Below are 27668 nucleotides of genomic sequence, written 5' to 3'. Positions count from 1 at the left end.
TATACTGATGCTTTGGAGATTTCGGACTGTCGCCAGCTGTTTTCTGCAACGCAGTGAGCCTGACCAAGATGTAGGAAAATCAACACATGCTCAAAGATCAGTCCATAAGCATGTATCCTATTATTGGTCTTACTTAATAATGTAGGAAAATAACTGATCCCATTTCTCCCTCAGAATCAAGAATCAGGGCTAAGAAAGGGAACTAATGCTACCAGTTGGTACGCACACAACTCTGTCCTGACTATTCTTATCCTATTTACCTACAGAACAAGTACAGGAGAAGATCTGATACCAATCAAGCACTGTCCTAGGAACTGGAACCTAAGAGCTGCAAGACAAATGCTGACCAAGAGATGATGAAGTATTTTCTTTGGTTGCAGCATGTGAACTACTGTTGGTAGAAAGACACTGGTTTGAACCTGAAAAAAGCTTGTTTCTACAAGACCCTTTTTTTTCCTTTGAAGGTTGTCTTCTGCTAAAACTTCCAAGACCAGCGAATACCATATATTCTGGCTTTAAAAATACCAAACTGTCTATCCATCCCATTTCTGCTGGGGCCGTCAGGAGAGGTTTCCAACCTAATTTCTAACTTAAACCATTGTTGAGTCCCGAGTTTGAGAAGGATTTAACTGTAAGTTGCAGAAAAAGAATTGTTTGTGCGTATGTCAAAAAACTGTAAGACTTTTTCTGTGGTGGAGATTTCCCTGCCATTAAACTCAATAATTTCACTTCATTTGACCCAGTTTGGACCTCTCCGCATTTTGGAACATTTCAATAGCCACAGAAGAGGCTAGATAATAGCTAACAAATAAAATACCAGCCCAGTGTAACTGGAACAAATAAGCTGTGTAGCACAAATGCTCACTGAAACTCAGCAGAAATCAGAGCTCTGTACAGAGCTCAGGAAGGGCAGGAACAGCAGTCTTGATGTGCAGAATGGCAATTTGTCCACCTGCAGTTTTATAACTCTTCACATAAAACCAGTAAATCATCTCAGGTCCTTTTTTTTGGATAGGTTTCCACTAACATTTTACATAACTTGTCTACAAAGTGAAAAGGCTTTATTATTTCCTCTGTGACATGAAGGTGAGGAAACATAAACTATTATTATTATTATTTATTATTATTATTATCATCATCATCATTATTCTTTGTGTTGTTATTAGTATTTAGAGTAGGAGAGGGGAATGTGGAGAGACTGTGAAAGCAATAAGTGTTGCCTTCCTATACAAAACATAATGCAAACAAAATATGTTGACTAAGTTTTGCATGCTAATAAATTTGTTATGACTTCATCCAATTACGGCACATTTAGCAGTTTGTATACCACAATGAAATCTGCAATTATAATTTTTGTGACTTTATGTTCCAGACAAGTTGATGGGATTGCTGCTTAGCAGCTCCTAATCTGGTCTACGTTTTTATGTCCCATATGAAAGTTGTTGCAAATTGCATCTTTCCATTTATTATTTAGAAGACAGGTGCACAGAAAGCGAAGCTGGTGGTGGCAGACCGAGACTTATTAGCTGCTACAAACTGCAACATATTTATCCTAGAAAAGAAGCCCTATTTTAAGCATAATTTTTGCTAATCAATAAAATCTAGATAATCGGTATTTTCTACGATACATAGGTTTACCATATTCAAATGGTTTGTTGAATAGGCTCTCATTTTGAGCTGAGAACTTTGGTTAGAAATAGGCTTATTATGGGCAATCATCACAGAAATGTACAGTTATGGCTGTCTCAATAAAACCAAATGGGCTCTGGCCATCCCTTAAAGGTATTCTTGCTAGAAAAATGTTGACCTGAGAGCTCTGAGAGCATCATCTCTTGTGCTGGGGTGGATCCCTTTGCTGACTGACCATCAGGCAGAAAGAGAAGAAATCTAATGGGATCACAGACTATGGCCTCTGAAGTGAAAACCCAATAGTAACTAATTGTCCTAATCATCATATATTCTGCCTCCCAGAAGTATCTGTTAGGAAACATAAGCTTCATTAGCATTAGTGAGGATGTTGAGGGGTACCTGTGGAGAAGCAACTCTGGTTTGTGAAAAGGATAAAAGGGGAAAAAGCTGAACTGAGCCATGGGAAGAATTTAAATGGAGGGACATATCCTTTTGTATCTCCTATCTTAACTGAAAAATAAAAAAAACAACCCACATTAATCTGTCACTGTCAACAATATTATGCTTTTCTCCCTTAAGTTCCACCCCCCTGTTAGGAGTAGCTCAAATCCACATGGAGACTGCAGGATTATTGGGATGGAGCAGTGCCTACCAGACTATTCATGGAGAAAGCTTATTCATAAGACAAAGTGACTAAGACTAAAACAGCTTACAGAGAGACGGATATGCTAGAAGTTACAACTTCAGTAACCCCTTTGGTTCATATTGTTTCAGATATGAGAAAAGGACAAGGCCAATGAAGAGGGAGGCAAATTAATAGCTTTTAAGAGTTGAGAGTGGGAGGACAAGTGACATTTCGATGTGAAGAATGACAGATAAAATGATCCAGACAATTGGGATTATGGAGAACATAATTCCTGTGCCAATCCATACTTTTTTTAAAAAAGCAGTAGCAGCTGGGATCCAAGAAATGAAACAGTAAAACCATTCGCAAATAAAGAAAAATGAGAAGCGTAGCTGAGTGATGAATGACAAGCTAAAGCAGGAAAGCTAAACACCAGGATGTGAAGCTAATGGCAATGTTTTGCAGGAAGACTAACATTCACATTCCCCTTCTGGACCATAGTTGGGACAGAAATTATAATCTGCTGGAAAGCTTCATTCACTCCTCCCATTCCTGCACCCACCAGCTAAATGAATGCGCATGGCTCCAGGACTACCAAACGTTGCAGCCCCAGATCTGAATTTGAAAACAACCTCAGAGAAGAATTATTCTGAAATTGCATTGGCTTTCAGGAAGTTGTAAGGCTGAGACAATACAAATACATTTCTAATACAACAGCTGCATTCTCATAGGGTTTGGGAAATTTTTTAGTGCTATGTAACTAATGTATTGTTTTACAATTACCTTATAAAATTAAAAAAAAAATTAAAATTATCTACATTTACAGCAGGTAAATGCCAATTTATCTGGTGAGCAGCACTGCCCAAGTTAACTAAAGCAAGGAAGCAACTGGCATGAATGAGCTCAGACCAATATGAGATACTGCACTGAGTCATACTGGACAAGACAGTCTCATTAAACTCAAGAATTTGAAAATGAGAAGGAAAGAGCAGAAAAAAAAAAGATCCTGGAAATTAATTTTCAAACTTTCAAGAACTGAATTCTTATCACAATTCCTAAATATCTTGATGTCTGGGACTTCTGCAAGTGAAACGTCTTCCTGAGAGATATAAAAACATGTAAGGCGGCTGTACCTGTTGCTGCTCAGTTTTAAGAATGGTCATTCCATCTCGTGGCATTTTGAAAACCACTCTGAAATCATTTTATTGGAAAGCAAAAGAAACCAGCCCCAAAGTATTCTCATCAAATCTATAAATATCTTGGTTCCTGGAAGCGCTCAAATGCCACCCTGCAGCTCCATCAAACACTGAGACAAGTCATAAATGTCTCTGCCTTTACTTAAATTTAAATAAATAATTCTTACATGTGGGTAATAGGCTACGTGACTTGAAAAAAGAACCATGCATCTGCATGTGAAGCAAAATTTAATTTGTCTTAAGGCTATGTGGACATATCACCTGCCCCAGATTCGGGTGTTGTACCAAGATGGCTCTTAGTCGTCATTTGCATTAATATACTAGCCTTGAATTTAATTGATTCCTACTTGAATGAAATATGTTACTGCACAACAAATTGATCTTAATTCTTTTACTATTAAGTATTATAGCAAGTACTGAAGATTACCAAATTACCTAAAACAACTGACAGTAGGCGTGCTACCAAATAGCACAGAATTCAAGTGAAAGAAAAACTGATATATATATGGTACCACAAGCTGTTCACTCCGAGAAGGTGCAAGCTAACCCAAGCCAACAAAGAAAGCAGGAGCAATTCATTGGACTATCTGGGATTTTTTAAAGGTTATAGAGTAACATAATTTTTCAGATTGCTATTATGAAGTTCTGCATTCCTTTCACATCTGTGATAAACATCCAGCTTTTAGAGAAGGTATGTAGTATTTAATTAAATGTGAAGGTAAATGGGAAATGATATCACAGAGAAAAATTAGTAGCAAATCTCCATTATTCAGTGGGAGTAGGAAAGACATGGCCAAAATACTACAAAGTTTTTGTTCCATGGAAAATACTAGAATGTTAAAATTTTTCCTTTCTAATCAGAACTGAAACGTACATTCTGAATAGTCTTGGCTTGGAAAAAAGCCATAGAACAATTTGAAATTTGAGACTGTTGTATTCCATGTCTTCAGGTTTTTACTATCTATACAGTATTTCATACCATAATCAGTAATTCAAAATGAACTCTACTGACATAATATGACCTTTGAAATATGGCACTTTTATCTTATTTGGGGGGAATGCTTAAGGCACAAACAATTGCAACATCTTTCTCCCAAATGAAGTTCCCCGTTCTTTGTCATGACAACCCAGTTGCAGTGGCCCTGGAATGCCCTTCCTGCTCTGCCTCAGGTCCTCAGTCAAGCTATAACTTTGCTCAGATCAGGACTATCAATGTGCTCCCATTCATTGTCTTTGGAAAATGTATAGCAAACTCTCCCTCTCTGCTGACACTGCCATATGTAGAATGGCCCCAATTCAACTTCTCCCTGCTATTTAAGAAAGGACTGTCCCGAGGAACTGAAGCATGCAAATATGAAATAAAAGAAGGTAATAAAAAAGTTGACTAACCTAACCCACCTGAGCTCGGCTCACAGGGATCGATGTCCTCGTCATCGCTCGGACATTCAGCTGAGGCCACCAGGATGTCATCTGTGGTCTGCAAAGAAAATAAAAGTCAAATAGATATATTTTAATTGACTGAACATGTTGTAAGATTCTCACTGGTATTTCTTTTATTGCTCAGATTTATGCAAGGCCCAGAGCATTCCAGACTTAATATGTAATGCCACAGTGACACTCTCCAACTCTGTATTAATGGGACTTTGCTTTTCAATTTGCACTTGTCAGTTTTTAGAAGAACTATGTTAGATATCCAGTGCAGGCAGTTAAACATTTTAATATTTTTCTGTAATAAGAACAGAAAGTAGAAGGATAGGATATGTATATTGGGGCTGCTGGTCTTCCCTCTTTATTTCCAATATCTCTACTATAATATTGCTGAAAACACTGAAAGCATTAAAAAACCAAGTCAAAATATTGAACTGCCTGCAGCTGTTAAAACTATCAGAAATGTAGTGATGTTTTCTCCATTAATTGCGCTTGCTTTCTCAGATGTAGAGCCAAAAAAAAAAGGAAAAGAAGCAAACATGACTCTCATTGAGTTGAAAACTATTTAATGAAAAGAAAGTCAAGGAAAGAAAACAATAATAGATATATGCACTGTTAGAAAGTATCATCCTATTTTCTTAAATAAGTGAAAACCTCTTATTTTCTTAAATAAGTGAAGTATTGCCCAAGTGCTGTGTTTAGGTCCAAGGGGTTCTAGGAACGTCTGTCCAAAATGAGCTTGGACAGTTCTTTGTATAAAGAAATCAAATAAATCAAGATGAAGGAGGCAAACCAGGGGATGTACGATACAACATGCTATAAAGAAAAGAAACCAGGGATTCCTATCTACTGCTTCTTATCTATCTTCTATATCGTATCTACCGCAGTACATGAACAAGGAGATATTCAATGAAACACTGAGGCAATCAATCTGAACCTGATAAAATGAAATACCTTCTGTTCAAGCCACCTCTGAGAACAGTCATTTAGAAATGTAATAAGAACATCCACAGTTATTAGGGGAAATAATAGCAGGGAAATATAAACTGTCATGCTCCTGGTCATTTCTCAAACAATTACTAATAAGGTTACGAAGAAGCTTTTCCTATGGGCAAGACGTTTCATAACTGTCCATTTCAAGCTTCTGTTCACCTCACCGAAGGAAATACACGGAGAGAATAAAAAGACTACATCATATTGTAACAAGAGGCTAAGGATACAGCAGGCAAAGAGCCATTCTTGGATTGCTGTATGATACAGATTCCAACGAGGAGATACAACCCATTTCAGTGAATGTGAAACATTATATTTTTTTCCTGCATGAGTATAGAGAAGAGACATAAAATACATCAAAGTTTTCCTTCATCAGTTTAAGTCGGAACATGTAAAAGTTTTATTTCTGTGCAGTCAGGCCAAAGCCTAACCAACGTTGTTTATCATTATTATTCTAACTGAAGTTTTAAAGCAAAGCATATTACAGTAATAGGCTTTTCTTTGTCACGCTTCAAGAATATTAATGAACATATGCTTTCAGCACTTCTGTGAAGTAGGAAAGTGATACAGGAATACATTCATTACTATGTGAGGCATAACAAAGAAAAGCCTATTATAATAATATTATATTTTACAGGTAGAAGACTGAGGCATAAGAGAATGAAGTAACTTGCTGAAGGTAATCAAAAAGGCTATAGACAACAGCTATGTTATGTCACAGTTTGATGCTATAATCACAAAAATGATCTTTCCTCATACCTGAGAAAATTTATAGCTGGGGGAAACCACTCTATAAATCTGTAATGCTGCCAAAATTAGCTGGCAGATTTGCAATGAGAGTTAAAAAGACTAAAAAAAAAAGTATCCTAGCTGTCCATTCTTTCTGCCATGTAGAAAAACAGAGTTATAACAAAAGCCAGCTGCAAACGTCGTCTTGAATTTCTAATGTCCACTTCTTTTCCCCAGAATACAACCATTTAAGCTTGAAAATCAATATCTTAGTCTCTTTGTGGAAAAGCACCTATGTTTTTCCCAAAGTACAAAGAAAAAATAAACAACCAGGAAGAACCAATAAAGACTGCACTTAATAAGTTAACTCTGTACTGTAAAAAACACAACGAATAAGTATAAAAAAGTACTAATAAGTACAAAAAAAAGGTATCGTGCATCTCTGAAACAGTTTCAAATTGGTCAGTGAAACCACAATGTCATATTTTTCCTTCTGCCCATAACACTGGAGAAGACTATACTTTTATGACCTGCTGCCAGAATTCTGAACATTTACCAATTGATCACTGGGGAACTGTACACAAATACCGTTAAACAGAGAGGATCACAGGCATACGTAATAGTCATAGCAAGAAAAGATGGCCTGTGAGATATACTGGTCTAACTGGAATTTTTTTTAAGGGTGCTTTGGTACGCGCATGGATGAGTAACCCTCGTAACTTGAGCAAACTGAGGTGAAATGATCAGATAGATTTATAGAATTATTGCAGTGTCTCTGATTATTCTTGATATAGGATAGTATGGCCAGAGTTTACTTTAAGCAACTCTACTTTTTGTACAGTTCCCATTGCATTTAAAATTACCAGAAAATAACTGTGGAAAAATCATACACTTTAAGTATCTTAATGTATGAGAGATGCTGTGCTCAGTTACCTGTAAGAGGGAGCGTCAAAACTGTCTTTATAAAGTGACACTAATTTCAGTCTACGGAAAGAGTATTCGCACTTCTACAAGAACAAAGGGATGTTTTTGACTGATAAAAGTGCATGTATATTATGGGTACAGAAATGAATAGTACCTCAAATAAATGTGAATATAGCATGTCAAGAAAGACCTCATTAATGTCTCAGAGTATTAAAGGAAATAATGTATGTTTCAAAGTCAATACTAGATACAGAACTAATTTTGTTGCAAGCAATAAATCAACTATCAGTATTTGAATAAAAAGGGAAGTGGTAAGATGATGTGAAAAATGTTTTCTTCAGAAAAATATGTCAGGAAGAATTCCAGTTTAAGTATCAATTAACAGATGTGTCACAACGTCCCCCTATCCTCCCCTTTCTCCAAACTCAAACACCTCTTTCCCGCTACTCATACATATTTTTATCAGAAAAAAGGCAAAGGAGCTGTGAAAGGCAAGTGAGATGGCAGTGACCGAACTACAAATGAAAGCCATTGGACTACTTAACACAATTTAAAATAGGATTAAGAATTAGCTAAAACGCTAGAGAATACAAAGAATACATAAATTAAGGAAATACTATGGGCCATCTACCAGAGTCCTTTCTCCAGAAGAGCTCTGAGTGACAGGAATTTACCTGAACAGAGAGCAGGATTTAGACCTAAGGGTCTCAGACAGCCGTGGGCTACAGATAAATAATGCGAGGCAGAGTAATATGTTTTACTTACTGCACATTATCTTTTCCTCATGCTTTTTAATTTGGATGGGAAGATTTGAAACACATCAGTTCTCCTAAGTGAATTGCAATTGTTGCTAGCACTATGGCTAATTTACAGGACACTGCTTTGAGCATTCTCATTAATCAAGGATTTAAAAGTCAGTGGAAAATCCCTTATTTACAGTGAGTGCCTAATAGGATAACATCCAACTGGTATCATCATAATACACGATCGGATTAGAACGTCTCTTGGGCGAGTTGTTCAAATTCATTTAAGAAGCGATACTTTAGTTGTAAGAGATTAAAAAAATATATTAAAATAGCAGGTGTACAACCTGGAAGGCCAGGCAGAATTTCTTTTGATTGCATCTTCTTTTCTTTGTGTATTTTCAGAGCTTTTCAGATTCGTTCTGCGGATGTGGTTGTATTATTTAAAATGTAGTCCATTGTAATATGTGGCTTCTTAAAAAGTTGGACATCTGTTCACATTTCAGAAAAAGGATGGTAGAAAAAGCTTGCAATTAATGTGCCAATATAAAAAAATGGACAAAAAAAATCACATTTTGTAAAGCTAGAATTCACTGCATAATGTCGTTTCTGACAATTATTCATGGGCGTGGCCCCTGCAAGAATAGGTCTTGCGTATCAGTCAGGTCTGCTTGCAAAAATAAGGACTTTGGGATCTGTTCCTCAGCCAAGAGAGTTTAAAATATCACCAATCTGCCACCTTGCCTGAGGAAGGAAATGGTGACTTTTGCAAGAAAGCTCCTGGCCAGATCAAAAAATGTTGCTCTAGTCATGGCTTAAATACAGTGACAGTCTGTAGCTATGGATAAATATCAAGCTGCCTCAAAGGCTACTACCATGGGTTCAAAACTGGTACCAGCAATTATGGCTGTGCCCTTCTAATAGTGCTCCTGGAATGCTATGTCACTGAAAAAAAATAATTGCAAATGAACAAACAATACGGGAAAGTAATTTTTTTTGGTAATTATTATTCAGGTTTTGCATGACTGGGCATAAATACATACCATCTTACTCAGTTTTTATGTATGAAGCCTCTTATACCTGAGGGTAACAGAGGAATATGATCTAAAAATTAAATCACCAATCTGAATTGTGCATTCATTAACAGTATAATGGTTCCTGCATATTTTCTCTTGTAGTATTCCACCAGCTCTCCTTTAAATCACAGCACCCTACAGCTAGTCTGAGTATAGTTTATTCCTTTCTTGTTCAATAATATACTTTATCCCATGAGAACTGCAAGTAAATCCAAATTACACAACAGTTAAAAACTAGCAGTCCTAAATTATTGTATGAATTATAAACAGCATAACTGCTTGTGACTAATGTTTAAATTATTTTAGATGAGAACTTCAACTGTGTAATCAAAACTATTCTTATTTATTTGTACAGCTTTGGCACTTAATGATACCAGCCAGGCACTGTAGTGCTTGGTGTTAAAGGCAGCTGGAAGGAAAAAGCTCTGCTCTGAGGAGCTTACAGTTTGATTTCGGACCAGATGCAACAAATGAGTGTGAGAGGAGAGGAGGGAGCAGAGGACGAGAAGGGTCAAATGCGGTTGCTACTGGTAAGTGCTGGCGGTTACGCAGGCTCTGATCTAGCAAATCTCCCAAAATGATGCTCCAAGAGGGCAAGAAGGAAGGTCGGGAAGAAAGGAGGCAGAGAAAAGCCAGGCAGGAGCCCGCGACTGGCCAAGGCGATGCTGGGAACAGATGGTGCCTGGAGAGCACTGCCGAGGCTGCAAGCCTCGCTGAGGAAAAAGTCGGGATATTTAAAACGCCGAGCGGCGAGCGTAGAGGTGAGGACAGCCGGAGCGGCACGGGAAGAGGCAGACAGCACCAACAGCCCGAGTGCCAAGGCACAGAAGGAGGGAGTGCGGTTGTGTTGGGAGGGGAAGTAAGAAAGAAAGGGAGAAATTAATGGTGAGGTCGCAGGAGCGAAGGGGATGAGGTGATAAAAGGGGATGGCCAAGATACAAGGGAGTCGATATCAACAGACCTGATTATGTGAAGATTAATGGGTAAGAATTTAATGACTGTTACAAATGACTGTCTGAAAACATACTTTCAGAGGTAGGACTAGGAAATTAAACCTCTAATTCTCCTTTTCCCCTCTTCTGAAATGCTTGGTTATTGTCTCTGCTTACATTACTTCATTTTTCCTCCTGAGAAGAAGCTTATTCAAATACTTGCCATTTAGTTGAGAGAGAATCAGCTCCAATGGATATTTAAACACAGAGGTCTCTTCACCTTAGCAGAGGGGTACATATAGCTAGAGCCATGGTATAAACAAAGGTTTTGAAAAACCAACAGATATACACTACTATCTTCTTCATTAGCTGCAGTAAACCTTCCCTTAAAAATGCAGTTTGTGCAATGGTTACAGAAGGGAGCTTAGAGCAGTCATTTTGTACTTTTGCACTGGACACACTAACTTCTGAGGCAGTGAGGGGCTTTCCTAAAACCAACCCCTCGTGTATATTCCTTTTTTTCCCCTGTTTTTCTCTTAAAGGGAGAAATAAAGTAACCTAAACCAATGGGAATGCTGGTAGAAACCAACAGGGTATGAAAAATCACAACAGAATTCATGTAGAAAAAATCAAATTTCATTTTTTGGGATGGGATTAACCACACGATTTTCTAGCCAGCATTTAAATTTAATTTTCTGTGTATGAAGCAGATCTCTATGACTGGTTATTGAGACAGTTGTAGAAAGAAACTTGAATATGTCACATTAATCAGTTGTACTCTTCAGCTAGCTTCTCCCTGGTGTTAATAACCTCCCATTGCATGAGGCAGTTTGCTGAGAAAGATGCTATAGTGATCTAGCAGTAATATCAGCTCCAGATGACATGCCGTTCAGGCAACTGCCTCTAAAGTTGTATTTAACCTGCTATAGGTCAAACAAGTACATGTGCATCAATTACTGCTCGTCCACCCACATAAGAAAAGTATTTCCTCGGCGTCATGCTACTGAAAAATGTTATTTCTGGACATGGATATTAAAATGCTAATATTTCAAGCATATACACAATATTTATTACATCTTTTATTAACTGCTGACATATTATTGCCCTGTAATGTGAAAATACACTAACTGAAAATCGAAACGCTCTCAAAACTGGCTCTCATCTAATTAATACCACCATGTTATTTCTTGAATCAGTCATTGTCTGACACTGGGAGAAAGCAAAAGCCTTGATTAGCAAGTTCCTCTCACAGAAAAAAAAAAAAAAAAAAAAAGAAACATCTAGGATATAATAACCAAACACAATAAGGCCTTTCAGTTAATGAAACCAGTGTTGTAGAAATTAAACTCGGAGGTGCAGGTAAAAAGTTCAAGGCAATGCCTCGGATGCCCTGCAGGCCACCTCCAGGCTCTGTCCCCAAATCTCAGCAGTGATGGGAACACAGCTGCCCCACACAGCAAAGCACAATAACCTCACTTCTGGCCTCCACCTCTCTACGTAAAGTACAGAAAATCTATCTTTCCACGTAACAACCTTATAACCCACAGCATTATTTCCATGCAGAGCAGCCTTTGTATTACTTCGCCAGCTCCCCTCCTCCTTCCAAACATCTAAATTCTCATGGGCAAAATTACCACAAAGAGTGGAAATATATTTGAGAAAAGGATTTATAGTAAAATCATGTCAATAAAACTGCATGGCTTTCCTTTAAGCTCCGAATTTGAAGTTAATTGCTTTGGTCACAGTTTTAGAGCCGTTTATCTCATCTGGAAAAAAGCAGAAGCAGAGCTGAGAAAATCCACATGCTGGCAAAGCTACAACTTTTTACCTGGACAGCTAGCCAGGCAGCACTCTGCATTAATCTTTAAAAATAGAAGTATTACTAATTAAAAATAAGTGAATAATCCAGTTCTTTTCCTATCAGGTCATGTCCCTTACCTCCTGCAACACATGAATAATGTTAGTTTCACAGATGTAGACCAAAACCAATTTCTATATTCATTTTATTTATGAACGTCACTTTTCTTGTCCCCTTATAAAACTTTTGGGGAGCTGCTGTCTGAAAAATTAACCCCCTGTTTTTCCTCCCTCTTTCTCTCCCTGCTGGGCAAGTAATGCAAATGCACACATCACCATCCATGTATTTTTCACTGGCCACTCTTCCATATTTAAATGCCTATTTTAATTAACACCACACTCACTGTGCAACAGCAGGGGCTATTTTGGACTTCTCTTCTTGAAACAAGCTGATCCTGTACTAGCTGTGGTTCTTAGAAGCAGAGCAAGCAGAAACCACACAGTGATAGAGTATCGAGGATGGGAGTTACCATTTCTCAGTTTTCAGCAGGAGGAGGAAGGTTTATTTTGTGGAGTAATCACTTCGTTACTTGATCCAAGTCTTAAGTTACAGCACAGGGTTTGGTATTTATAAAGGGAACAACTGATGTTACCATGAATGTTGGACTAATGCTTCAAAACGGTGCTGGCCGCAATGAAGGGTGAACTGTGCATCTTTCACACCCTTCACATTAAGGCCAACTCCTGTCATAAAAACCCAATGACATGTTTTGCATGAGGAGGCATGTCAGCATCATGCACACTTTTGCATTGATAAAGACCTAAATTTGTTTTGCAGCGCCTGAGGAATAGATCAGCATTTAACTGCTTTCCTGAAAACAGCATGACACAGTCTTGCTCACGATTGAGGCAGAACTACAGGTAGAGTAAAAAGACCAAACTGTTCCCATCCCTCCTGCTGGAGATATTGGGGAAGCGGGGCTGGCTGGCAATAACGAACGTATGAGCTCTGTACCACGTCTACGCTGCTCCCTTTGCCCCCTCTTGCCCCATTCCTCCCTTCTGCAGTGGGGCTGATGGAAATGGGAGCTCATATTCCTGCTTTTGGGAACTGCCGGCTGACCCTGCAGCTCAGTCTGCCCCCGAGCAATCTGCAGGAGGTGGCAGGCAGAACTAGCCCAATGCTTTCTCATGCGGGAGAAAAAACACCAGGTGAAGAGACATGGCACAGACCTGAACTTTATCCTTGAAAGCAGGTATTGATATGCAACGTGCCAGAGAACAAATCACTGGCACCCAATTGCATAATGCCTAGTATATTACATACACCGTGCCATTTGTTAAAGCAGTCATGGCTTGGATGAAGAAAGAAGTAATGTGACAATTCATTCTCATCTAACTTTTAGATTCACAGTGGTATAACGTTTCTGTTTCCAGAAACCACCTTTTTTTTCTTATTTTCACTCTGCAATTACAAATGCATCTGTCACGGGTCGTCATACTGATCAGAAACAGTTCTTCTCTTCAGCTAACCTCTTTCATCCTCATTTCCCCCAGTTAACTAAAATAGCTTGAGAACAAGGGACAGGTAAACTGTCAACTCCTTAAAATTAGTCACTTGTGCTTTCTTTATGAGATTCTCTTCAGAACATCAGTATCCTTCTCTCACACACACCATACTTCATTACAGAACAAGAAAAACAAAATGCAGTTTGATTTTTGGTTTGTTTTTACATTTGCACTAAGCCTAAAATATATGGAATGGAATGTGAATGATGAAATGCAATCCTATTATTTTCTCCTAGGCAAGAAAATAATTTTGCTTCTAAGTATGAGAGAAACATTTCTGGGCATTACGCTTGTATTTTCTGATATCATTTTATTTTTAGCCGTCTCTTTTGCTGAAGTAAACATTTTGGTCTCCATTAATTCTGAACTCACAAAACACAGTGGAGACTTTTGCTGGTTCTTTTTCTTTTAACCCAGAGACTCTGTGTTTATTAAACTGCAACATTACAACAGTGATAGCAAACCTTTTAATTTATATTTCTGTATTACCAATCACATGGACAGAGATTGTTGAATTTTTGGAATATGAGACTTACTGCGTTTGTATTCATCTCACAAAACTCAGACATAGCATTATTAAAGACTTAAAAAATGACTATTTGAGCTTTTGGTGGAGAAGTGAGATTGTTTTTAATTGACCAGTGAGCTGCTAACATAAACTATTTTTTTGCAACTTAATCACATGGTTGAAGACCATTCTTCACAAAACTTAATAAAATTAGAGAAAAGACTGTAACCGCTTAGTTACTAAAATCTCCCTTATACAGTAAAGTTAGGCACTTAAGTTGAACCACAGTTCCCTCTTTTTTATACAGTTACAGTACTGCCAGTTTTACTTACGGTGAGTATACGTGACTATTACATTGTGCCACACGAGTATTTTGCTCCACTGATATCCACAGGAATTTTATTATTGGTCTCAAAGAGAGGAAGGCAAGAAAAACCCTTCGCAAGGAATACCCTCCTGCAACTAACATGCAGTCCCTCTTCTCACTCACCTTATTTTCAGGGTGCAAAAAGCTTTCCTATCTTCTTCCAAAGCATAGAGTACAAAATAATAATTTTATAAAAAAATGTAGAAAACTGCATAAACTATCAGACTGCTTTTTAGCCATTTAGGCAAACCAGCCATCTCATCTTGCCCGAGAGAGAGATAAATGAGAGACAGAAGCAGCAGAAAGAAAACATGGAATCTTCTATTTAACACTAACCTATCCATACTAAGCCCTTCAAGTTCATTTGAGCACGTCTTTGACTAAAGGCAAATTCATTTAAGTCTGTCAGAACAGGTAAGCATCTGCTGGTACCCCTCTCCCAACCCTAGTTTTCCTCTCCTCCAGGAAAAATGAGCACCTGTACCACTGCCAAAACTTTCCTTCCTTGATTTTCATAATAAAGGCTGCAATTTAAAATTTTCACAGGGCTAAGAGTGCACGTTGTTCCCTCCCAGATACTGGTCACATTTTATCCCCCAGTATTGATGTGTTACACAGGTTTACCCAAAGCAGAGAAAGTAAAATTGAAGCTGGCTTCGCACAAACCTGTCCTTGAAATACGGCCTTTTCAAATATTAAGCAGTTAATTCCAATACTAAAAATTTGCAACATTTCCTTATTGTAATGTTTTAATTTAAAAACTCGAGCAACATTGGCAGGACCGGCGAAAGTACTGAGGAAATAACATATTAGTTTTTCAGGGCAGAGAAATGTCCTACGGAGCTTCGTTCTGCAAGCGCAATTTGTTAATACTAACAAGATTTAGCTACACATGCATTGGAAAGCGACAATGCCTAATGGCCTTTCAATTAAAATAAGAGTTTCATTAAAGCCACTGTTTTGGAGATACAGTTAATTAGATAGTTTCTGAAAGTGTATATTTGTTACAGAGGTATTTGGGTTTGTTAATGATGCCTTTATTTCATAACTGTCTAAAAAAGGGCACTCAAAATTTAGGTGAAAAACACGCTACAGGAAAGCAATGCTCTGCACACTAGGAGATGCTCTAGGTGATTGCTCTGGGAGTGGTACATGCTTCAGATGGCATCATTTCACCTTCAAGAACCTACGTACCATTAATTATTTCCAGGCTTCAATCTTCTTAAGTAATCACTTTCAACAAAAAGCAGAGAAAGTCTAAACCTCTGTTATTTGGATAAGAAAAGTTTTCTCTCTGTCACTACTTTCGTGCTGTGAATTCAATGTGCATCATAGAATAGTATGATACCTACACTTAGGATTCATTGTTTCCCATTTTGAAGATCTTCTTTGCAATTGCTCTAAGTTTTATCAAATTAGCTATTTAAAGATACATTCCAACCCCGCTGGTACTTTTTTAAGCCTGGGTGTACCAAATCACAAGTCTATATGCACACACACAGACTTTTTAATGAAACAGTTCCGTAACTTCTCAGACTACGTTAAGTAAATACAAAAGAGAGAAACACAGGCAGAGACATTTACAGGCAGACATTGTTTATAACCATTGTTAAGCAGGAACCTACCTTTTTTATCACATGTATGAAAATCTACCCATGGGTAGATTGTCAGCCTATGAAAAACTGCAGCTCACACAGGAGGTCATTTGGGTATGGGACCTAAAAATACAGTCTTGCTTCAGATGGCAGGTAGTGGTTTTCCAGCACCAAAGAGAGGAACTGAGACCTGGGAGACAATTTCTCCTGCACTGTCCGTACTGCTGCTGGTGGCATTTGGGCAGGGAAGAGGAGTAGGCCAGACTTGAGTAGGAAGGAGAGGGAAATCAGGCTCAGAACGATGACAAGATGGGAGACTGAGATGAAGGGCCAAAAACATGTGAAAGGTAACTGCGACAAGCTGCTGGAGGATTTGGGAAGAGAAATGAAACACTGCGCTTACTGTAAGGCTGGGGGGGACACACACCATCCCAAAGGGAAGAGAGGATGGGGGGGACAAAGAGTTACAGTAAATCAGCAAAGTGGCACATTGACAGCTAAAAAGAACAACGGGCATGGGGAGACTTGGGATAAGGACAAAGGATGCTGGACCAGCCACTGGCAGGAAGAATTACTGGTTTGTAGCCCTCAGAACAGGCACCAAGATTTCAGCTTTCCATCCACTGTCAGCAGTTATCTGCTAATCACTCTAGCAAAGAATTCAACTTTTCTGGTCCAGGAGGATCCATCATCTTTAAGGACATGAGTCTAAGACTCCCACTAATCGTTGTTATCTCAGCCTCAGAGATCTGCAAGGTGGATCCACAGGCTCCAGCTGTGCCAGCTGTTTGCTTCGGGGCGTCAGTTTGAGAGTGCATTGTGGAATACGTTTCTGCTGTTTGTTTTTAAAGCAACTGGGAAAGCCACATGCAAAACATTTGATTTGGAAAATTTTAAGTGTGAAAGGGAACGAACACCCAACAATTAGGGGATGCCAGAACTCGAGTCTGACATGAAGCCTTAATTCACATGCCTTGTGCCTGCACAATCTGATGCCATCTTTAATAACATGCTGGTACAGATTAATAACAACATATTTGAATGTCAGCTGGTGTAAAGCTATACAGTTCCAGAGAAACAAAATGTTCACACTTCAGCTGTGTATTTGGCCCATCATTTCCTGTGATATCGTTCAAAACTGAAAGCCCAAACCCATAGGGAGTTCTCTTAAACTTGAATGTGCTTAAGGCTACGTACTAATCGTTGTTCTGACTGCAACATGGCATGCTTCTGAGACATACTCCAAAGACATTTCTGTTGTGAGGTAATCATTTTAACTTAGGTTTTTTGGATTAAGTCACATAAAGTCTGATGCTTCACCTTCATTATTACATTACAAGCAATTACTAGGAGTATGGCAGAGAATTTAAAATAGAATGCAAAGTGAGAAATTAACCATCCATGCACACCCCAGTTATTCAGTATGGCATTATGTTTTGATGAGGCCTTTCCATTCTCTGGCAGGAGTCTATAAATTATCTTTTTAAATTTCTTTTCATAACACCTTGTAATTTTATTCGTTGAAATACAGCACAAAAGCAAGGAAATTTCAGTTGATTGGAGCGCACACAGAAAGATAGTGTAAGGTTTCTCTTTAAAACTAAAAAGGATTTCATAAGACCCAGGCTCAAACTCCAATGGGATTCTAGAAAAAGTTCTTGTTGGTGCAACTAAGACATTCAGTTGGCTCCCTAAATAGGCATGCTATGTCAGGAAAGGCTATAATTAAACTGCCTGAGTCTGCCAGTCTTGTCTATATGGGGATGTTATTGTGATAAAAATGAAGTTAATTAAAACTGGTATAACTCCCAGGTGGATAAATTTATGCTGGGGAAAAAGACCAGATGTTTTCTGTGCAGCTTTGGAGGGCAGTGTAAGCTACCTCCAGCCAGCCCATGGTTTTTCTCTGTCCATCAATAGGAGGAGTTGCAGCGGTCAGACTGCACTGGTTCATCTATACTCATGTAATGGCAGCAACACGATGTGTCAGACCCTTTATGAGGGCAAACCGTTACACTCACGCTGACATGCTCCATGTATCTGACTGCATAACATTCTCCACTACACCTCGACTCCTCAGATTTAGCTCTCTTCCCTCTAACAGCTACGTACTGCTGTCAGGAGAGCAACTGCACAACCAAAACAATGCAGACCAACCTATGAAAAAATCTGAATTAAATAAGGCTATTTCAGTCCTTCTCCCGCTAGTTCAACATCAAGCATCCAGACAGTTTGTCACTGTCAGCACGCCCTGAGTTCCTCATGTTGGACAGCCTCCGAAGGGTCACGTTCAAGTCTCTTAAGCTTTTATGAGTCTGGGGAACCTTCAATAATGTCTTTTTCCCTTCAGCAGTGTAGCACAGCACCTTAGTACAGGGAGGTGTTTTTTCCTTTCTTCCCTCCTCCTTTTTTTTAAACGTCTTTACAAAAATGTGTAACCACTAGATTCTCCAGATTTCTTAGATTCCTCAGATTTCTTAGATCTGAACAAAGCTATAAAACTACCTTCACACATTGCCCATCATTGATTTCTCACGTCTTTAGTATTCTTTGGTCTTCCACAAGGGACCCAACCTCCTCCTCCACTGCTGTTCTCCTGAGGTCTGTCCTTTGGAGCGTGAGACCCCTCTCTTCTTTCTAATATCATTCTAAGATCCATTCTTTATAACCTCTGCTCACCTTTGTCTCCCTGCTGAAAGACTTCTAATTAGCCTGCTTGGATGATCGAAGTCCTCTGTTGCCCTCAGTGCTCTACCTTTTACAGTCACTGTTCAGACTTCACTGACTGCGTCACTCTAGGACCCTGGGTGAAATTATTTCATCTGTTGCTCTCTGTTCATCATAATGATAACGGAGTAATACTCTTCACTTAACGTTACCCATGTATCATGAACTTTAATATCCGTAATAAACTTCAACACAGAGGAACAGATTTTGAGCTGCTTGGAAGGGACAGGAGTGCAGGAGTTGCCTGCAAAGCACTGTTCAACCCCTCTCCTCCTGGATCAGCTCTCAAGGAGAAAAAATAGTCCTCAGACACATACGAATGTTTTATGCTACGACACCAAACAGGTGAGTACTCCTTGGCTGCTCTGTGGTGCACCCTTTGCCATTCGGGGCATCCCTTGGTAGTTTTATCCAACAGCACAAAGCAGGAATTGGAAGCCAGAATCTCGCCATAAAAATATTACATATATGCAAGTTGTATTATTAGGGTCCCTCAAGAAAGCTGATGTGTATGCAACGCTGTATTTCAGTGCTTTGAGTCAAAAGGCTCCTAATAAGCAGAGACACAACCTACATCACAATGTGCAGCAATGTGAAATAGGAGAAATAACAACTCTGAAACCTTATTTTGATTGATTTTTACAGAACATTAATGTAACATCTAAGAACTCAGACAAAGAGAAGGCAAAACTCCGCAAGTTAGGTGAGACCACCCACAGAGAATTCCTTCACCTGATCACACCAATTTGCAGGGATTAATTGTATAGAAGGAGCCACACAATGTTGAATTTCATGATAAATGGACACTATGACAGCAAACGATTTCCCCTAATGTTCCATTACGCTTCTCAACATTTGAAATTTAATTACTTGGAAAAAAAAAAATGCCAAAGCCATCAATACCCTCACTGTTACACAGTGTTTTCAACTTGAGAAGGCATTTTGTTTCACGGTAAAGAAAACTTCAGGTGTGAACCCAAGGGAGGCAGATCTCAGACATTATGACAATGTTGCTATAGCAATTATTTGTGGGAACGTGCTTCAGTCGCATTTTAGCTCTCAAGCCTACTGCTCAGCTCATGCATGCTGTTCATAACCAAAATATAAACTGCCTGATGCTTACCGTATCCTAATAAAATTTGTAAATTACTTATAGTGATGTACTTCCAATAACTAGGAACAGAAGAATAGGTTTTGTTACTAATATTTAATCATGTTCAGAAAACCCCTTTATATCTATGCATTCAGCTATATATTTCAACTGCTCTTTTCCATGAAGTCAAAGTTATATAAATATATTCTAAAAGCAACCAATTAAATTTTCTGAATTATTGTGCATAATACATTATTCAAATGGGGTCTGCTTTGAATAGCAGTGATTTAAGATCAGATTAATATTTGGAAGCAAAGGAAGAAAAACTCAGATCGAGATAAAATTTTATGACCATTCAGCATAAACGAGGGGTGTGAAAATGCAATGTTCAAGTATTCTCAAAAGCCCAAGCAGCAGATAAAGCAGAAATATCTGAATCACCCTTGCATGTATTTTGTCCATTTAATAATACTCCACTGCTCGGCTAAACGAAATTTTCCTGACTACATTGATTAAAAATAAATGCACTTGTGCAATGCTTGTGATATTAATGGGCAGCTTCAGGCCTCAAATCAAAACCTCAGAGCTGAAGTATCCCAGACTTTGGGAGGGTTTAGGCTGGAAGCTAGTTCAGTCTAGCAAAGCAATCTACGAACATAAAACTCACAGACAACGGACAAACTACCTCTGCAGACCAGATCCTCTGGGGTGCTCAAGTCGTATACTCAGCCAGCTAGAAGCACTTTTTTCAACCTACTGTTCTTTAAATCCCCAATTAATTTTATTAATTGATCGCATACTTTTAAAACTGCTTCAGCAGAACAGGATGGGTCCTAGGAGTGCATAATGCTTGATTTCACAGCGAAGTCTTTGGTAATGAAAGATCCATAGCGGTACAAAGCGAGTGCCCTACATAAAACGAGGCCGCAGAGGACCTGGCTATGCTCTGCATTTGCTTACCAAAATGACAAAGCTTCTCGCTAAACTCTGTCAGATACGCAGTGAGGCAGTTCCTTAACATTTCCTTCCCAGTATCTGCAGCCTATTGACTTAATATACACATATTTCAGCATGTCTTAATATTTTGCTTCAGCATAATGAAAACGTTGCAGCCTCCCTCCTTTGTTCTTTCCAGCCTTTTTCGGCAGCGTCTGAATTAAAGTAAGTATAAAATATCTACTTATGCAAATTACACTTAGGTATTTGGGGGGATGAAAATCCTAGAAAAGAACTATGTATAAGTGAGTGCTCTCTGAGCAAAGCAATCATTTATCTTTGGTTTTTTTCCTCTCGAAATAAAATCCATGAGCCCTGTTCAACACATGAAAGTCATACTTCTTAACCTCATCTATCAATGTGTGGAGTAGGCTAGCCACTCCCTGTAGTATTTTTATAGGTAATAGAGCAAAGCCATTTTCTAAAATGCACTTGACACATGCTAATGCTCAGTCTGGAAGTACCTGCTTTGTTTTCAGAGCATACAGGCTGTCCTGTCAACCCTTGGCTTTTTTATTAAATTTTTTTAAACTCTGAAAAATAAAACAAGTGGTAACTGATACTAAAAATTAGCAATTATGTACAGAGCTGCTCTTTCTCTTCCCTACCTAGATGAGGAGAGGACGAGGTTGACATTTTAAAGTACAGTTCTCTTGATAGGCGACAGAAATATGGACATCTACACAGTCCCAGGGGCTTTACCGACTGGGGAAAAGACGTCTAGGAAACCCATCTGTAACTCCCACCCCATAATATGGGGGACACCCTGCCACTGAATGATTCCTTCTTCTCCTTCCTGCAATCTTGAAACTTGGCTCCTGTTTTCTTTATTAGCCACAATACCAGGTAGCTGTAAAGCTGTAGACCCAAGCAAAAGCCTGCTGTCATGCCCTCTCCTATCCTGCCACTTACTTGTTAACACCCAAAATCTCCAAATGCTCCCAGTCCTAGCTTTTTAAAATGACACAGAACTCAAAATCCTTGTTTCCCAGGATGGTAATGGGAACTACACGTTTTCCATTAGATGGCTGCTATTTTCCTAATTCATATGGGTTTTATCACTGGAAAAACAAAGGGAATGAAAGCCTTCCTTGCAGTCTGAAATCCTTTTTAGGTTAAAGATTTCCGCCAGGAGAAACGGTCGCCTTAGCGTGCATAGCTCCGCACCTGCAGCTTTATGCGACAGCTTCCCATTAAACCAGCAGGACAAAGAGCGAATGACCGGTTTCTTCCCCCTAAAACCTTCCGCACCCACGGCTCAGTTTTGATTGAACAACATCATGATGGCTTTACGTGGAAAGCACCTCAAGGAAAAGGTGGGCGCTAAGCCACCATGAAGGAAGGGGTGGCTGATAGTCTCCAAATGGGTATTCAGAGAGGAACAAGAATTTTGCTTCCTAAAGGCAGGACAGGGGTCCTGGCCAGCGGTTCCCATCTGCTATTGAGCAGAAAGCACAGCAGCATCGCTCCACCGCACCTACTGCCATCCCTCCTCCGTGACCGGGTGTTTCTTCAGCTTAACGGGGCACGGCGAATGCTGGCAGGCAGGATGTTTTCAGTTATTCTGCTCCGAAAGTTAAATCTGCCATTATAAGAATATGCTAATAGCTAAACCTCAGCTGTACGTGTCAATTTGTACTTCGGGAAGGCTGTTATCCCCTGCATCAATCTAACAGCAGCAGACTGAGCGTTAGGCGGTTCTCACGGACACAAAAAATGTACATACAGCAAATGCCACCACTGCAGAATGCCGCAAATCAGGAGTTCTGGAAATGCCGGAGCGAAGCCTCCAAGAGGTGATTATAATCCCCAGATGCTGACTTGGAGATGGCAGACTTCTCGCAACGGCATATGCAATTATAGCGAGCACTTGCAAAATTTATTCTCCATTAAACATGTAGCGTAAGTATCAATAAAGATCGTTTGTCTTCTTTTCCTTTACTACCGATCTGACCTTGTTGTTAATAAAAGAAAGAAATAGCTTTTTTTCATCAATATAGGAACACATGTAAATTGATATTTATCACTACACGGTCTGCTTAGAGCCCTTCTAGTTTTCTTTGAAGGATCACAAATTATTCACAACACAGCGGGGTTTCTTCAGTGATCACATCAGATGCATTTTATACAACATCCTTGTTTTTGTATCTGATATCAAACCCTATAAACCACATCATTTTATGGGGAACCTGAAATTGGATTCCTCTGCAAAAGAACATTTCCTCCCTCGACTGTCTGCAGCACTTTATAAAATATTTATTGATAGGATGCCTAAAAATACACATAGGCCAGCACAGCTTTAAGATGGATAACTGTTTAGCAGCCATAGACTAGACTTCACACCACAGGGTTCTTATTAGGCATAGTTGCCTAGAAATCACACTTATTTTCTGACATATGATTATAAATATTTTCATTTAAAATGAATAATTCAGTTCACCGAACAGATAAAATTATATAATTCTTACTTCTTCAAGGTTCCCCAGCAAAAGCTGTGCTCCAAAAACATATGGAGGACCCAGGTGAACAAGTCTGTGTCTTTCTGCCTATTTCTCTTTTATCTGAAAACACAATTTAATTACTCTTTTTGTGACACACGTTGCATATTCCTGGTCGAGCTTCAGCACGAAATGCAGAGATGCCGTTTTGGGCCAGACATTTCCCGGTGTGACTTTGTGTGATGCTGAAGACTCCCATCCCCTGAAACCCGCTGGGCTTGGCTGCCTGCCTATGAATGAGCCGGGGCTCTTCTCCGTAATGCAAATGGCAAGGCAGCCCTCTTTCTTGCCTGATGAAGGCAAACGTTTTCACTGCGCTCGGAGATGCACGGCCTCCCCAGGGAAATGTGGCACCGGGTTTTGCACCAGCAACGGGGACAGGCAGAGACATGCACAGCCACTGTCCCACCCCAGGTACTTTCTGACCGGCCCCAGCCACGACCACGTTGGGTGCGTTTCCAGCGAAGCACCAAGAAATCACCTGCTGCTTCCACGCGGTTTGGTCCAACTGGTTTCCGCAAGTGCAGATGGCAAACCAGAGCCGGCACTTGGGCACCAGGACGAGAGGAGAGGGCACTGTCAGCCTCAAGCGCCTGCTATTTGGGAACCTTTGCTTCCAAGAAGTGGGATCGCAACAATTCCCACTTCTTCTATGATGGATGCTGAGGGGTTCATCCTCCTCCGTTACTTATTAAAGTAACAAAAACGTTACCTTTCCATTATTGTACCTTATTTATTTTTTTAAGGTAATTAATTCCCCTGCGATACAGGGATCCCTTCTAAACACTCAGGTTTTCCACTCTCCGTGGCGTTCGTACAAAACACACCGAAGTACCATCTATTACTTGTAAGACTGCAGTAGGCTGAGTCTGGCCCTGCAGGGTTTCTTAGGCTCTACTGTACTTTCCAGAAAACATGCTCCATATGTTAAAGACACACCTTAACATTACACAACATACCCAACCCGAGCCCGCCTGCAATTAATTCGCTAGAATATTTTATTCACAAGCACATCTGTTGCAGCATATTTCACCATATTCAAGGGACTAGATAAAAGCCCCTTGTCCACTGTCTGTAGGCATAGAATGCATCTGCCTCGTGCAAAACAACAGCATTGCTTTCCCGAAAGCAACGGCTGGAGGAACTGAATACTACTGAGAATTTCTGCTTGATGAGTACAGCAATCTTAATTGAGATTTAATGTTTACTTTACCTGGTTAAGCACAGAGCAAACACCAGAGAAATTATTGTGAAACAAAAAAAAAAATTAAGCTAATTAACAGTGGTTGAAACTTGCTCTCTTCAAACAATAACCTGCCCAAGCAACGAGCATTTTCCAGCACAGCAAATGCTTAGCCTTGCACATAAACCTTTGAACTCGCTGTGTTGTTTCAGGCACCCGAACCACTAATTAAAAAAGAATAATTTAAAAGAAAGCATAATCTCACCTGCAGAAGAGGAAAATTACTAAATACTTAATTCTTCTCTTGTACACAGTGAACTAGAAAATAGGCAGAGTAAGCACGTGTGTGTTTGTGGGAGATTCTGTGTTTAATCCACGCATTTCATAATGTTTAAAAAGATACAGTCACCATTGCACAGCTGTGTCCACACAGGTCACTGCTGTATGACTCAAAACCTCATTAAAGCATCAATTCAAAGACTGGTGAAGCTTTTCATATGGCTGTAGTCAGCTTCAGATCGGGCCCTAATGTCAAAGTCTGCACTGCCTTTCCCACGTCAAGAAGGATCCAGTTCTGGAGATGCCATGCACTGCATGCAATGGTTTTAACCTTGCCACTTCTACTTGCAAAGGACTATACACATTTGGAACCACTAGAGATTCAGTAGACTCATTATTTCTGTCCCAAATCCAAGCATTTCGATCAACCCCTCTTTGACTTACACAGCCTTATGTTTTGCAAAATAAAACTAATTTAAGAATCCCTGCTTCTTTTTACATACGGCAATCACCCATGACCTCCAAGAGCCTTTATTATGCTTTATTTTTAGCCCCTCCTGCTCTGCCTGATCCGGTAAGAGAGCCGCTTTAGCTCAGAGAAGCATGAGCTGCAACACTCCAGTGCACAGTTGAGAGCTGGGGCCAGTACTGGATATACCCAAGAGAAAAACAGTACTCTTGTGTTGAGGATTTCTTGGCTGGGCAAAGGCATGTGAGCAATCCAGCCGTTATGTGGGGACGAAGCATAAGTTTACAAAATACTGTGTCCTTGTACGCTGGGAAAAAAGAAGATAAGAAGAGCCTGGCCTGACAAACAACACCTGGATGCTGAAGAATGAGATAAGTAACTGCGTCCACTGTGACCTTGGCAAAGTTTCATAGACAACTTTGAGGAAGTTCCCATGAGAAAATTGCGGAACATGCATAGCTGCAAACCACAAGTAGGTGTGTTTTAGTAATGAATAAACATTAGCAATGTGCCAATCATATTAGGACTAGTAGGCATAATTATCGTAAGCTGTATAAATATGAGCTATCCGTGCAAATAAAGTGAATCACTTCTATCACTCATATTGAGTCGTCTTCAGTGCACTCCGCCGCCGCTCGCACTCTTGCAACAGCAGCAGCAGCTCAGCATTAAAACACAGAAACAGGAAAGCAACAAATACCCCTAATTATTCTAGATAAGAAAATTATCTGCAAAGTGGAATGCCAGAATCTCAGAAATACATGCGTGCAACCTTCTTATCAGATATGGTATCTCATTTTCTTCAGCAATCAGGACCTCCTTCGAGGACCCATTCTATTTCTCATGGTGGTTGGTCTACTTTTCTCATTCCCTGTGTTTTTAGCTACTGGGGATAATAAGAATATGGATTAATGACTGATTTTAATGTCATGTAACACTGGTAACATACATACAATGCAGTAATTATATAAGCAACTGTCTCTATAATCACTCTTCAAGGAATCACTATCTACAAATCTGCCACTTTGCCTTTAAAAGTACAACCCTAACCTGTCAAAATCAAATTGGATTTTCATTAAAATATGGCAGGAGTTAAGCAAATAAGCTACGGAACCATGCCTTGCAACAAATCAGTATTTCATGCCATAATTTATACTCTGGAGAGCCAAGTAGAAAGACATTTATGTAAAACAGGACCTTTCTTTTTTTTTTTTTCCTTTTTTTTTTTTTCTCCTACTTTTCCTCTCCAACAGAAATCCAGTGAAGCTTCAGAAGTGCCAACACCTATAGCCATACCTGTTAGGGGCTAAGCTATACTGGGCACTGAAGAGATTATGGATGTTAACCACGATGAATAGGAATGCCTGTGTTTGACCTACACCACTTTTGCTGTTTGCCACAGGAAACATATTAAAGCACCAGGATATTTAAAAAAGAAAGGAGATGAAGGAATATTTTGTATTCCCATGTGAAACGCACAGATGTTCACAAAGGCAAGAACTACTTTAATCAACTCCTTGAAAGACAAAAGTGGCTTCAGCTTTGTGCACCAACTCCTGCATCCAAGGCTGCTCTGTGTAATGAGTGCAATTTCCCCTCTAATGGCAGCATCTAATTTCTCGTTTTCATTAAAGGTTCAACATTCTTAAATGAAAGACAATTAAAATAATTTCAAAATCAAATGGAAAAAAAGCCAAAATTGCTTTACAACCAAACTCTTCCCCTAATTGCTCTTTAAATTCATCTCCCACTCCTGCTCCCCTCCCATAATATCAACTGGATTGAAGCAAAAGTTTTCAGAAGCAAGGATGAATTCCTCTGGTGTAATTCCACTAACTGGCTCTTTAGGTCTTACTAGGCATTGTTCCCCCTGCTGCCAGAGGGAATTTTGCTTGGATAAAGACTGACATCTACCAGCTTCTATGTCTTCAACAGGTTCTGCAGAAGTTCAGATCATTAAAAGAGGAGCCCCTGGATTAGGATTATTTGGTCAGTTGTTTCATTATTACTGAGACATCTTCTTAAATAAATGGACTGTTGCTAACAGGCCACTTTAGTAGAGAACATGGTTATGCCAGATAATGACACAGTTCATGTACAGAAATATTTCTCAGCTAATAGATGTCTTCCTTCAGATGACGGTGAAAAGCCAACCCGGAGGTCATGAGACATTGTCAGGGTCAAGCATTCTTTGTCAACATTTTGAAACACACATATGCAGAACCAGAACATAACATGTAGCCTTTGTTACCTCCCCCAAAATGTTTTACTCTCGTTATTATAATAAACACAAAATGGTGATGACTTTTAAA

The 27668-nt window shown here is 39.4% G+C and overlaps 1 protein-coding gene across 7 annotated transcripts in view; it reads right to left on the bottom strand.

Moving 5' to 3' along the window:
• Positions 1-27668, bottom strand: part of NRXN1 (neurexin 1) — a 718668-nt gene that overhangs the window by 12751 nt on the left and 678249 nt on the right. For 4 of the 7 annotated variants that reach the window (XM_075042422.1, XM_075042423.1, XM_075042428.1 and 1 more), the window contains one exon: positions 4849-4927. In XM_075042422.1, coding sequence (XP_074898523.1) covers positions 4849-4927 — 79 coding nt within the window. Of the gene's footprint in view, positions 1-4839; positions 4928-27668 lie in introns of all 7 variants that reach the window. The other 3 variants (XM_075042424.1, XM_075042427.1, XM_075042430.1) reach the window with 1 other exon arrangement.

The sequence above is a fragment of the Buteo buteo genome, chromosome 12, assembly GCF_964188355.1.
Source record: "Buteo buteo chromosome 12, bButBut1.hap1.1, whole genome shotgun sequence".
In the NCBI taxonomy this organism is placed as follows: domain Eukaryota; kingdom Metazoa; phylum Chordata; class Aves; order Accipitriformes; family Accipitridae; genus Buteo; species Buteo buteo.
This window is presented reverse-complemented; position numbering and strand designations above follow the sequence as displayed.